Below are 13,160 nucleotides of genomic sequence, written 5' to 3'. Positions count from 1 at the left end.
AGTGGTGTGCAGATTGCGGGGAGTTGATTTTGAGGATATCAGCATTTAAAATTGGTAAGGCAGGTTAAGCCGCAGCTTGCAATGTCGACATGCCCTGTGGGTGCTAGTTGGTGGTTCCAGCTGCTCTACTGCGGATTCATCTCCCTCCAAAGGCGATCGGGAGAAGCAATGGAGGATGGCCCCAAGTGCTTGGGCCCCTGCAGCCACGTGGGAGACTCAAAGAAGCTCCTGACTACCACCTGATCCACTCAGCCATTTGGGGAGTGAGCCAGCAGATGGAAAATCTCTTTCTCTGTCTCTCCTTCCCTATTTGTAACTGTCTAAAACAATTTAAACATTTTTTTAAAAGCGTTCAATTTAGCACCATCCCTTGCCCACGTCTTTTGCTCCTTTTGGACGTTCAGGTGAGCAGGCGGGGGCCGGCTGCAGGTGCTAACAGCGCAACACCTGTTTTTGCTTCTTTGTTCCACCAAAGGTTACAAGTCGACCAACTCAGTCCTGGAGACCCTGCCGCTCGGCGCGGCGCCCAGGTGCCCGCCTCTGCCTGGCTCCGCCCAGCGCGGGAAGGTGAGGCCACGGGGGGCGGGGCCGCGCTTTGCGGCCCGGGGTGGGGGTCGGTCCCGGGCTGGGTAACTACACCAACCCCGCGGGCTAGTCCCACACCTGCCTCCATCCACGCACGGGTCCGCTACCTCTGTGCCTGCCAATGCTGCTGCTGCTGCTGTTGTTGCTGCTGCTGCCGCTGGGACCCGAGCCGGGATGCACAGCGGGTGAGTGGGGGAACCGCGTTTCTGGGAATCCCCCGGGACTCCCTAGGGACCCCAAGAGTCCTCCAGCCCCCAGCCCTCTTTTCTTATGCCTACTCACAGTGCCTTCCCAGGGACCCTGTTCCTCAGCCCCCTGCAGGGTCGCCCCCAGCCCACTCACTCCTGGCAGGGTTGGAACCCTCCCCAAATCTCCTCTCCTCCCCCTGTGACCCTCTGCAGCCGTGGAGCCCTCCTCACCTTCTTCCTGGTCTCTGATCCTACCCACGGACCTCTCATCTACACTAGGGTCTCAGGTGGGCTCACCAGATGGACACCAGAGAGTAGGAAAAGAACTTATTGTCCCTTTCTCACTCAACCCTAAGGAGATCACCCTAAAGCAGCTCCCTGGGTGACCCATGGCAAAAGCATACAGACACGGACAGCAGCCCCCAGGCTCACCTGGACACTCAGGTGTGCAGTGGCTGGTCAGGTTCACCTACAGAGCTCAGCAGCCGACTGACGGGAGCCGATGCTCACATGACTCCAGGACGCCCGAAAACAGCCCCAGGACACATGTGGGTGCCCGAGGAGTGCACACGCACACTTAAACACACACATACTCCTAGTCCTGGGGGTATCAGATGCCCACAGCAGCACTGGCACTCCCCAAGGAGGCTGCCGCGCGCAGACAGAGCAAACAGACCACAGTGTGACCTGCCCCACCTATGTTGGCACAGAGGGAGTTTTCCTTGGTTTCAAACCCAGTGCCACAGGCCCGCCCCAAGCCCGGGCCCTGCAGAGATACCAGAAGGCAATTAAGCCAAGTGGGAGGACAGCTGGGGACACTGGGGACTGGGAACTTGTGGGAAGAAGCTGAGAGTACAAGAGGGTTCCAGGGTCACTGCAGAGGCTCTACTCTGACAGGTGCTGCCTCAGTGCCAGGGAGCCAGTCCCTAAGATGTCCAGGCTGCAGCCCACCTTCCTCCCAACAAGCCGACAGCAGCCCAGGTAGCAAGGGTCCCCCTCCCGGGGGGCAGGGGAGGCAGCCAGGAGCTGTGTGAGAACAGAGTGAGGGGGTGGGCTGAACTGAGCCCATGTGTGACATATGTCCCTTCCCGCAGCAGACGCTGCACAGGTGGGAGGGAGGAGTGACCCCTGAAGGGCGGATACGTGACTCCTGCAGGGCATTGGAGGGCAAACTTTCTCCACACTCAGTGAGAGCCACGGAAGGGTTAGAGGCGGAGGCAGGGGCATCTGGGAGAGTGAAGGCACGGTGAGGCTTGGAGCCTTGAGCTCATGTTTCTGTCTTCTGCCAATGCAATTCATCTGCATCCTCTCGTGTGTGAATCTGCCACTTTTTCCACAGTGAAAAAAAAAAAAAACTGGAAGGAAATTTGGTCTGAGCCCGTCATGGAAGTCTGTTTGGGGAATGCAGGTTCCAGAATGCGTCTCCCTCTGCCAGACCTCGGTCCAGGAGCAGTGGAGAGCTGTCTCCCCACACACAGGCCACCCTGGGCACAAGATGCCCCTCTGTTGCCAATGCCCCTGGGCTCGGGAGCCTGGCAGGCCTCCCTCCCCTGCTGTTACTGGGTCAGGAGGAAGGAACAGTACTTGGGGAGGCCAAGGCCAAGGTTGGCGTCTGAGGTCAGACCCTTGCTGGCTGTGTGGCTGTGCGAGTCCCCTGATTCCTGCCGGCCTCTTCCTCCACGCATGGCAGGTGCGGGGTCCCAGTGACATCGGTCACTCTGGCTGTGTGCCCCTGATAAATAGACACATCTCAAATAGCTTCCTGCCTGGGTAGGGAAGGCGAAAAGGAGATTCAGGAGGTTCTAGACCAGTGTCCAGTGGGGGAAACAAGGTGCCCAGGGAGTCCTCCTTGACAACAGCGATGCCAGCTAGCTTTCTCTGATGTCCCATGCCAGCACAAGCAGTTGCACAAACACTTGACACATGACTCGCAATAAGATTGCACTTGAAGTCAGCAGGGATGGGGGGCTGGCTCTCAGGGTCTTGCAGGAGAAGACAGCAGCCCATGCAAAGGCCTAGTGGTAGGTCCTCCGACACCTGCAATGGTCTCTTTTTTTTTCTTTCCCGGCTGTTTTGATGATATGGATTACAACATAATAGTTGGGTGCCAAGTATTTGACTGTGCGCTAAGATAGCCTCGTCACCCATCTCACAGGTCAAGAAACTGAGTCCCAGAAAAGATAAGTGAGGTATGCAAAGTCACACACAGCTAGGGAGGAAGATTTGAACCCAGGAGCAAGGCTGCAATGTCCGGGAGGCCCTTCTCAGGGTAGTGCCTCTCCTTAGGGCTGGGGAAGCCCTGACCTTTGACCTCTGACCTCTGTTTGTCATGCCCACTCCACTTGCCACCCTCAGCCTCCAGGTCACATGTGCAACGGCGTGGGATTCTGGATCTGGCAGGGACCGTGAACTGCGTCGGCACCCGAAACCCAATGGCCTATGTCGACTACGGCTGCTTCTGTGGCCTGGGTGGCCACGGCCAGCCCCGCGATGCCATTGACTGGTGAGTTCAGGTTTGGGGCACAGGCTGGAAGGTCCTCCCCACTAGTTGAGACCTTGAGGGAAAACTCTCAGGGACAGCTGGGTTCTGATGCAGCCCTCGTCCTAGCTAGAAGCTGTGATTGTTGCCCAGAGCTCCTGATTTTTCCTCTTAGATGCTCTGGGCTGCCGGAGTCCCCTGTGCCCTGGCCTTTGCCATGCTTGTATCTGGTCACCTGTCTGCCCTACCTCACAGAGGACAGGGCCAGAGCTAGCTGAGTTCTCTGCACCAGACTTCCCTGAGGGTTCTGAAAGGTGAGGCTGACAGGTGGATGGAGAGAAGGCCAGGAATGAACGGGAGGACACATGGCTGATTGACAGGTGCAGGGGCATTGGTGGGAGCTCCTCAGGGAACTGTCCAAAGGTCCAAGTTTATACCGAGTCCGGCCACGTGTCAGAGCTTGGGTTGGGCCTGGGATGCAAACATCAGCTGGAATTTTAAGGAATGAAATGAAGAGAAGGAGGTTGGCTTTACAAGAGGGTATAACAAGCCTAGAAAGACAGGAAGAGGCGAAGGATCACATCCTGGCTGGAGGCTGGTGGTTGGGCTAGTCTGGAAAAATGACAAGTGGGCAAGAGATCATCGCAGGCACAGGGTAATGTCAGGGCAATGTCAGGGCCAAGTGAGGGCAGAGCTTGGCTCCTCCTGAGAACGGAGAGGTGGCCCAAGGGTGAGAGCCCAGGCATTCAGAGAGGGAACAGACAGGGGTCAGGCCCAAGGAATTCCCCAGCGGGGCGGGATCAGGGCAGCCCAAGCTGGGGCCATTGGTAGTATAGGGATCCTGAGGATGCTGGCTCCTTGGGGCAGGGGAAGAGGGTGGCCTTTGCTTACCCGTAGTCCCAGCAAAAAGGGGTGGCTAGGAGAGCTCCCTGCACACACTCGCTTGTGTGTCCACCGGCTGCCATCCGCAGGTGCTGCCATCGCCATGACTGCTGTTACAGCCGCGCCGAGGAGGCTGGCTGCAGCCCCAAGTTGGAGCAATACCCCTGGCAGTGTGTCAATAAGCAGGTCCAGTGTGGTAAGTCCTCAGCACTACACACATGAGCTGTCGCCTGGCACTCTAGCACTGCCAGGGTGTGTGCAACCCCCATGGTAATCACATTCTCCAGCTGTCCGTTCTCCACGGACCACCCTTGGGTTTGTCTTGTGGAAGACTCTGAGTACTTGGAAAGCAAAGAAGCTGTTTCTTTGCTGTTTGGGCGAAAAGGAAAACTGTAGAAATGACAGCTGATCAAAGCAGCCATGCCCATCAGAATGGGCCTGTAAATAAACCCAGCCCAGCCCTGGTCAGGACAGGCACTGGAGGTACAAATCAGCAGATGGAAACCCTCTGTGTCTTTCTTTGCCTGTCTATGTCTCAAATAAATAAGCTAACAGTCATCATCTTAACACGTAAAACTCGGGGGCTGCAACAGCAGCAGGCCCAGCAGAGCCCACTGGCTGGAGCTTAAGGAGCTGCCACTCACAGGTATGGCCTCCGTCTTTGTTCTGCCACAGTCTCCACTATGCCGCATTGTCTGGCTGATAGTGAAGTGTCAATAACCACGTTTCAGTTCCCTGATGGAAATAGTGTTTTTTCAAATGTAGGAAAGCAAAAGGTTGCCCAGAAGCCTGAATGTTTCAAAAAGTAAGAGGTCTGTGTTAAGCAGGGAGCTGGGATCAGGAGCCCAGGACCAGGAATAAAAACCCAGGTGCTTTCCAATGTGGAATATGCACACCTTAACTATGAGGCCAAGTGCCTGCTCCCGCTTTGCCCATTTTTAATTGACTTTTTCATCCTTTTGTGATGGAAGATCTTTTTCTCTGTATCTCCTTCTCTCTGTAAATCTGCTTTCCCAAAAAAATTAATAAATCTTTCAAAATTTTTTTATCATTGGAGAAAGCAAGAGTGAGAGTGAGTAAGCAAGAGAAAGATTTTTCATATTCCGGTTGACTCTTCAAATGCTTTTAACAGCCAAGGCTGAGCCAGTTAACAGCCAGGAATCCTAGTCCCAATCCCAGTTTCCCACCGGCATGGTACAGACCTGAACATCTGAGCCATCAGCTGCTGCCTCTCAGGGTGTGCATCGGCAGGAAGCCGGAATGGGAGATAGAGCCCCAGATTCGAACCAAGGCAGCCCAGCAGCATCTTTTTTTTTCTAAGCTTTATTTATTTTTATTGGAAAGTCAGATTTACAGAGAGGAGAGACAGTGTGAAAGATCTTTATCCACTTGTTCAATCTCTAAGTGGCCACAACAGCTGGAGCTGAGCTGATCCATAGCTAGGAGCCAGTAATTTCTTCCAGGTCTTCCATGCAAATGCAGGATCCCAAGGTTCTGGGTTGTCGCCTACTGCTTTCCCAGGCCACTAGCAGGGAGCTGGATGGGAAGTGGAGTGGCTGGGACATGAACTGGTGCCAATGAGGGATTCCGGTGCATGTAAGGCGAGGTCTTTAGCCTTTAGGCTACCGTGTGTGGTCCCCAAGCAGCATCTTAACCCTGGGTGTCAAATACCTGCCTCCTATGAGGATATGGATTCCCGGTCATACTCCCGTATGGACTGGAAATTAGGAATTGGCACAGACGCAAAGCTGAGTTACCATGAACATATCTATTTTGAGGAAGTGCCCCCACACATTATCTCATTCAAATGTGTCATTTTTAACTGGGGAAACTGAGGCCCAGGAAGAGGACATCACAGACCCCTCTCGGTGTGGGAAGAGAGAAGGAAGCAAGGTGAGGCTTGACTGGGAACTCTACTAAAGGTCTGTCTCTTTGCCGTGCAGCTGGCAACCTCCTGCGGGCTCTTCCATGCATGCAGATGGTGTTTGTAGAATGCTTACTGCCATGTTTGCTGGTGGAGTCCATGCCTGTTTACAGAACCATCCTTCCTGAACCAAATAAAAAGAACCAAAATATCTTATTATGCAGGGCTGTTTTTCGCTAAAAATATTCTCTTATTCTGTATGGGGATATTCTGAACTGAGTCGTTTATTTTCAGGTTTGGCCCATTTTCCATTTATGGTCCTGACAAGTACATTAACATTTGCTCAGCCTATAATAATATTTACTGGCAGGCCTTCATTGTAAGCTTAACCCATGGCAGCTATTTTTTTTTTCTTTCACATTTTTATTCCGATTTTTTTTTCAATGTGTATTTATTTATTTTTATACACTTAAGAGGCAGACGGCAACAGAGAGAGAGAGAGAAAGAAAAAAGAAAAAGATGAATCTTCCATCTGCCGGTTTATTCCCCAAGTGCCTACAACAGCCAGGGCTGGGACAGGTCTAAGCCAGGAGATCCAAATTCCAGGAGGGAGTCAGGGGCCCAAGTACTCGACCCACTGCCTCCCAGGATACATTAGCAGGGAGCTGGATTGAAAGTGGGTAGCTGGGACCCAACTGGCCCTGTGATGTGGGGATGAGGGATGAGGGCATCCCAAGTGGTCGCTTATCCTGCTGTGCCAGACCACCCACCCCCGGTTTTTATTCTTCTTGAATAAAAACTGTGTTCCAGACATCTTAAGGCTCTTTAGGCAAATCTTGCTTATGAAAGAATCATTTTTTTTAACCTCCTTTATATAAAAAAAAACCTATTTAATTGGGCCTGGCGTGATAGCCTAGTAGCTAAATCCTCACTTTGTATCCGCTGGGATCCCATATGGGCACTGGTTCATATCCTGGCAGCCCTAATTTCCAGCTCCCTGCTTGTGGCCTGGGAAAGCAGTTGAGGATGGCTCAAAGCCTTGGGACCCTACACCCGCGTGGGAGACCCAGAACAGGCTCTGAGCCTCAGATCGGCTCAGCTCTGGCCGTTGTAGCCACTTCGGGAGTGAGCAAGTGGATGGAAGATCTTTTTCTCTGTATCTCCTCTGCATATCTGCCATTCCATTGAGATAAATAAATCTTTTCTATATATCTATGTATTAAATTTAAAAACACAGAAGCAAACAGAGAGACAGAGAGAGAGTGCTCCTGGGCTGGCGCTGAGACTTAAGCCAGGAGCTGGGTTGGGACCTGATTCTAGGTCTCCCACATTGGTGTTGGAGACCCAACTACTTAATCCATCACCTCCTGCCTCCCAGGGCATGCATTAGCAAGCAGCTGTAATTCAGAGTGGAGGGTGTAGGGGCGGGGTTGGGGGGACGGTTCTTTACAGGCCAGTTGTCCACACTAAAAGACACTTTTCTTGCTCAGAGAAAAGGAAGGGAAGTACAGCTTTATGACTTGGAGTGAGTCACTGAATCCTTCTGAACCTCACTTTCCTCATCTGTGAAATGGGAAACATGAAACATAGTTGCTGCATTTGTGTCAGCTCAAAAGCAATGCATGGCTTTTAAATATTTTAATGAACAAATGTTTTTGAGAATCTGCTGTGTGCCAGGTTTCATGCTAGGTTTTGGACAAGACAGAGCAACAAGGCACTGTAACTAAAAGAAGGAGATAGGGGAATTGTATGTGTGTGCTATGCGCTGTGAAGGAAAATAAAGCAGATGATGTACTACACCTCTTACACTGTGGGTGGCCCTTTGAAATATGGTACTGAGTGGCCACAGATTGGAAGAGGCCACTGATGTGCCGTGCCTGGCACAGACAAATCCATGCAGACAGAACTCGCGCTAGTGGAAATGGATTTAGTTGCATGGAGAGTTAGGCCACCCCTTGAGACGCCCCCATTCCATATCCGAGCACCCGGGATGGAGTTCCTGATCTGCTGCTGATCCAGCTCCTTGCTAGCACCTACCCTGGGAGGCAGCAGGTGCTGAGCCAAGTACTTGGTTTCCTGCCACAGCTTGGGAGACCTGGATTGGATTCCTGGATTCTGGTTTAGACCTGACCCAGCCTTGGCTGTTGGAAGCATTTGAGGAATGAATCTGGGGATGGAAGATCTCTCTCCCTCCCTGCATCTCTTTCTCTCTTCCCTTTTCAAAAATAAAAATTAAAAACTAAAAGATAACAGTCATTAGATTTAACACCCAGTCATGTAGTAGTCAGGCTCATGTCATGAAAAGATTTGTTTAACTCACAGGGCTTTTTGTTTTTCCCCAAAGTTTATTTATGAAGTTTCACTCATTTGCAAGGCAGAGCAACAGGAGGAGAGAAATCTTTCATCTGTTGATCCATCCCCTAATTGCCCACCACAGCTAGGGCTGGGGGTCATGCTGAAACCAGGAGCCTGGCACTTTATTCAAATCACCTGCAGGAGTGGCAGGAACTTGAGCCATTGCATGCAGCTTTCCTGAGTAGACAATAGCAGGAAGCTGGGATTGGAAAGGGAGCTGGGACTTGATCCCAGGCCATCTGAAGCGGGGTGCAGGTCCCAATTACCCTCCCCCAACCACAGTGCACACCCTGGCTCACAGCTTTGCAGGCTAGACATCCCAACAGCACAGTACTAGCTCTAGTGAGCATCCTTAGTGGATGGTGGCAACAAGGCAGGAAGCATCTCCAGAGGGATGCAGGTGCAGGGTTCAGGCTGAGGCTTCTGGAACATCTGCCTCTGGGGAGAACTTCCAGGATTCCTTTCCCAGGTGGGGCTGTCACAAGGACCTTCCACAAGGCTTGGCTTTTAAAGGGTCTGCCAACTGCCACTGGTGGCACCCTGGGGACCAAGCTCCAACCCAGTGCCCTCTGGGGGACCAGCATCAAAGCATAGCTGATGTCAAGCCACGAGACGTTAGCAGAGGAGGTAGAGGCTTGACAAATCCCAGGTGCAGTGGAGCCGGATGGTGGGCCTGGTGGTCTGGGGGTGGGGGTTGGAGGTGGTTTGGGCAGGAGGTAGCAGGGAGGTGGTAAAAGGTGCTGGCTTCTGGACCAACCTGGAGGGAAGGTGGGTCTGCAAGACGTGCCAGTGGATGGGTGAGGGTATGAGGGGCAGAGGAGCTGGTTGGGGTATTTGTGGCTGACCTCTTCCCAAGTCCACAGCTTGCTTGGTTTTCTTGGGTGTTTACCTGCAAGTCTGCAGGTCTCTGATCTGTTCCACTTCTTTTTCCAGGACCAGCAGAGAACATATGCCAGGAACTGGTGTGCAAGTGCGACCAGGAGATTGCCAACTGTCTTGCCCAAAATGAGTACAACTTAAAGTACCTCTTCTACCCTCAGTTTTTATGTGAGGCGGACTCGCCCAAGTGTGACTGACTAACCAGACTCGAAGCGTTCATTTGCACAAGGAAATAAAGGACCTTTTCACTCATGAACAACAGTGTTCAGTTCTTTATTGGAGCCTGAGTCTGAGAGATAAAGCTATGGCCTTTCTGTTTGCTTTCTCTCCCCATCCTGGAACATGGGGCAGGGCTGGAGTGTTTGGTGGAAGTCAAAACTCCTGTGCCTATCTTAACAAAACCACGACCGTTTCTGACTACTGTGTTGGGGTTGGTACCATTTTTCAGGCTCAGTCTTTATGAAGGGTGGGTCTTGTCTCCTACTTCTGATGATCAGTGGCCAAATATGAATAAGAATCTACCAGGTGGGCCTAGCATGGTAGCCTAGTGGCTAAATCCTCGCCTTTTACCCACTGGGATCCCATATGGATGCTGGTTCATGTACCAGCTGCTCCACTTCCTATTCAGCTCCCTGCTTGTGGCCTGGGAAAGTAGTAGAGGATGGCCCGAAGCCTTGGGACCCTGCACCTGTGGGGGAGACCTGGAAGAAGCTCCTGGCTTTGGATCAGCTCAGCTCTAGCTGTTGTGGCCACTTGGGGAGTAAACCAGCAGATGGAAGATCTTTGTTTCTTCTTCTCTCTGTATATCTGCCTTTCTAATAAAAACAAATAAACCTTACACCTTGCCCACCCATGTGAAATTGTGGGCGATCATTGCCCCTGGGTCTCTGACTGCTACCTGGTGGACGTGGCTGTTTACCTGCCCATGACCTGAACAGAGGGTCAAGGGAAACAGACATGACTTCTGGCCAATTACAGTGTCATGGTAGGGTGGGAGCCCTGTCAGAAGATGCCCTCCAGCCCTCCTCTTCTCGTGGCTGAAGAACACCATCACCTCAGCCCTCAGTGGCCTTGGGGCCTGCTCAGGAAACCCCCAGATGAAATGAAGCTGAAGTCTAGTTGTTGTTAGCTAAGAAAGCCCTCCACACCTTTCCTGGATTTTAGGCCACAGAGGTACAATCTAAGCTGATGGGAGGTGCCTTCCCTCTCATTGTTTTTCTATATAAAAATACAGAACAAAATGAGGCAGGAAAAAAGAAATCACTCCAAATTCTTGGAATCTGAAATGATCAACGCTAGCATCTAAATTTTTTCCAGTTTAATGAAAGGGTAATAGCGATCATACCAAATGATTTTCACTTTTCTCAGTGTCACACACACACAAAAAAGCGTATTGAAAAATCATTCTGAAAGAGCTTCATCATGCACTGTTTGTGCACACTGCTAACTTGTGGAAATGGATGGCCCTCCTTGCGTTTAGCAACAACTTCAGTGAACACCCTAGCAAGCCAATCTTGGCTGTCCCCTTTGTACTCCTAAACTTTCTCCTATGTCTTGGCTCAGGTTTTCAGAAATGCTGCTTTTGGATCAGAGGATCTGAATGCATGAGGCACCTTTGGACGCATGGCACCCAAGCGTGCTGAGATGGGCGGAGAGGCTGTGCAGGTGAGAAGTCCTTTAGCTCTCAGTGTGCTCACCTTGTCTGCTGGCGATCAAGAGCCAGGGCCCTGCTTGTTTGCCAAGCCTCCCTACAGCACACGTGGGTTATTACTCACTCTGGAAGCAGGATGTGGAAGCAGGTGGGGCCAGTCCGTTGGGTCTGGCATGAGGGAGGGGACACGCAAGTTTCAGAGTCTGATTGTCCTGCAGGGTGGCCTGGGGCCCAGCTCTACAACCTTTGCGAGCCAGTTCTAGTTCTGTAGCTGAAAAGAATACTGGTAGGCCACCAGGCAAGAGAGCCAGGGTGCACAAACAGTACAGGGTCCCCAGGCCCACAAGGATTAAAGACCCAAGTCAGGTAGCCCCGGGCCCTCCCACAGGGAACCTCAAGCCAGCTGCCTGTCTCAATACTGCAGCATGCCAGGGCACCAACGCCTAGCTCCAAAACACACCTTGCTGGGCCACACAGACTTTTTCTTTATGTTTTTCATAAAAATTAGTTTGTATCTCTGTAGAGGTTTTATCTGTATAAAAATCTTTATTTCTTAAATTTCAAGTCATTTCTTTAAACTTCCAGATGCAGAGTCTGAGTAAAATCTTCATAAACACGAGGGGTGAATGAATAGAGTCACAAAGAAAACTTTGGACACAGGCTTATCTCTGCGAGACCAGTCTTCAGAGCAATCACATTTCACACTGGAAGGAAACAACAGGCCATCAGTCATCTCACTCCATGTTTACAATCGCTGCACCTGGGAAAAGGACACGTGCTGCTTTTTACACATCAGGACATGATAGGAAGGATTATACATTATACAGTGTGAGGTCCATTTACAAAAACGCTTCCTTGAACGAAAGGGCGAACCTGTAATTGACTTTACACATTCTTAAGCAAAACTACCAAGTTCTAAACAATGATTTTGGGCCATGGATGTGCGCCTGGGCTGATGGGAGGTACGCTCCAGGAACTGCCCAACGTCCCCCTCAGAACCCCTGCACCAGGGCGGGGACTCAAACTTTCAGTGACCATACACAAGGGGAGACCAACTACAAGCCTGATCACCACACTAATCTCAAACTGGATGCTTCTGGAAGTTTTTATTCTGAAGCCTGGCAACTCTAAGACTCAATCGTTGATTGCATTCTCAATTGTCTTTTTCATGTGTGTCGGTCTATATCTGTTTTCCAAAAAAGGACTTACAGGACAGGCTTGGCCCACACGAGCCTGAACTTGAGTGCCAGGAGTCTGTCAGTCACCGAGGTCGTGGCGAGGGGGATTGTCAGTGTGGGGTCCTGCTGACAGCAAGCACCTGCACCCCGTTTTCTGAGGACCCCGGGGCCTGCCAGCCGATAAGGGCTGAGCTTCCTAAGCACCTGCAGTGAGGAACGTGGCCCATGGGAGGAGGTTAATACCCAAAGCAGCACCTTGGCTTCTGGGGACAGATGGCAGGTCTGTCCTCTTCCTCCCCCACCCCAAGCATCTGCTGGGCTGGCAGCGACCCCTGCTGCGTCTCGCGGGGAGGGGGTGTGGGGGGGCCCGGGCAGCGCTGGTCACAGTACTTGGGTTTCTAGCCGGCGGACCTCCTTGACCACGAGGTCAATGTTAATAATCGGGTTGAAGTACAGGGCCCAGTAGAACAGACAGTTGCACACAAACTGAGGGATGAGGGGCCAGAACATGGCCACAAAAAGTCCCTGAGTGGACACTTTCCAAAAATGGCTCCACATCCTCTGGGGGACTGTCCTGGAAAAAAGAAAAAAAGACAATGGGTGGTTGTGAGCGACGGTGGTGTTGCTAGCTGGGCCTGCTCCCCAGTGCCGCACAGCCTGGACTCCTGGGCTGCCAGCTACTCACCTCTGTCTCCAGTGCCCGGGACCTTTCTTCACCAGGCCCCCCCGACAACAACGCAGGACACAGCCCAGAGGGGCCTCGTGTGGGCAAGGCTTCCCCTCAGAGTCCAGCCTCACCACCGTGATGGCTCTGTTATACCTTGTACGCAGTTCGCGCGTGTGTGTGTGTGTGTGTGTGTGTGTGTGTTTATACACATATATATTTATAAATATATGCATATACATTCATACACACAATACATACACATTTACTTGAGAGGAGAGCTCCTATTCACTGATTTACTCCTCAAATGTAAACCATGATGGGGGCTGGGCCTGGGATCCAGGATCTCACTCTCACACGGATGGCAGGGGCCTACCTACTTATGCCACCTCCTGCTGCCTACCAGGGTCAGGAGCTGTGGCCAGGCCTCCCAAC

At 51.9% G+C, this 13,160-nt stretch overlaps 2 protein-coding genes across 3 annotated transcripts in view; one reads left to right on the top strand and one right to left on the bottom strand.

Moving 5' to 3' along the window:
• The first annotated feature begins 452 nt into the window (after window positions 1-452).
• PLA2G10 (phospholipase A2 group X) lies at window positions 453-9,429 on the top strand. Its single transcript, XM_058680598.1, has 4 exons — window positions 453-770; window positions 3,129-3,276; window positions 4,224-4,330; window positions 9,287-9,429. Exons 1-4 carry the CDS (start codon window positions 707-709, stop codon window positions 9,427-9,429), a joined length of 462 nt encoding a protein of 153 aa, XP_058536581.1. The 5' UTR covers window positions 453-706.
• Window positions 6,050-13,160, bottom strand: part of BFAR (bifunctional apoptosis regulator) — a 30,065-nt gene continuing 22,954 nt past the window's right edge. The window contains exon 8 of one of the 2 annotated variants that reach the window (XM_058680597.1): window positions 6,050-6,182. In XM_058680597.1, coding sequence (XP_058536580.1) covers window positions 6,131-6,182 — 52 coding nt within the window. In that variant the 3' untranslated portion in view covers window positions 6,050-6,130. Of the gene's footprint in view, window positions 6,183-12,430; window positions 12,636-13,160 lie in introns of those variants that run through there. The other variant, XM_004586776.3, reaches the window with a different exon arrangement.

The sequence above is a fragment of the Ochotona princeps genome, chromosome 24, assembly GCF_030435755.1.
Source record: "Ochotona princeps isolate mOchPri1 chromosome 24, mOchPri1.hap1, whole genome shotgun sequence".
In the NCBI taxonomy this organism is placed as follows: domain Eukaryota; kingdom Metazoa; phylum Chordata; class Mammalia; order Lagomorpha; family Ochotonidae; genus Ochotona; species Ochotona princeps.
Note: the sequence above shows the minus strand (reverse complement) of the source record. Positions and strands in the feature narration are given on the sequence as shown.

What these genes read in the sequence shown, in the direction of transcription:
- PLA2G10 (XM_058680598.1), top strand. Translation starts at nt 707, where the DNA reads ATGCTGCTGCTGCTGCTGTTGTTGCTGCTGCTGCCGCTGGGACCCGAG. An exon ending in CCCCGCGATGCCATTGACTG is followed by an intron (nt 3,277 to 4,223) that starts GTGAGTTCAGGT and finishes TGCCATCCGCAG; the next exon opens with GTGCTGCCATCGCCATGACT. An exon ending in CAATAAGCAGGTCCAGTGTG is followed by an intron (nt 4,331 to 9,286) that starts GTAAGTCCTCAG and finishes TTCTTTTTCCAG; the next exon opens with GACCAGCAGAGAACATATGC.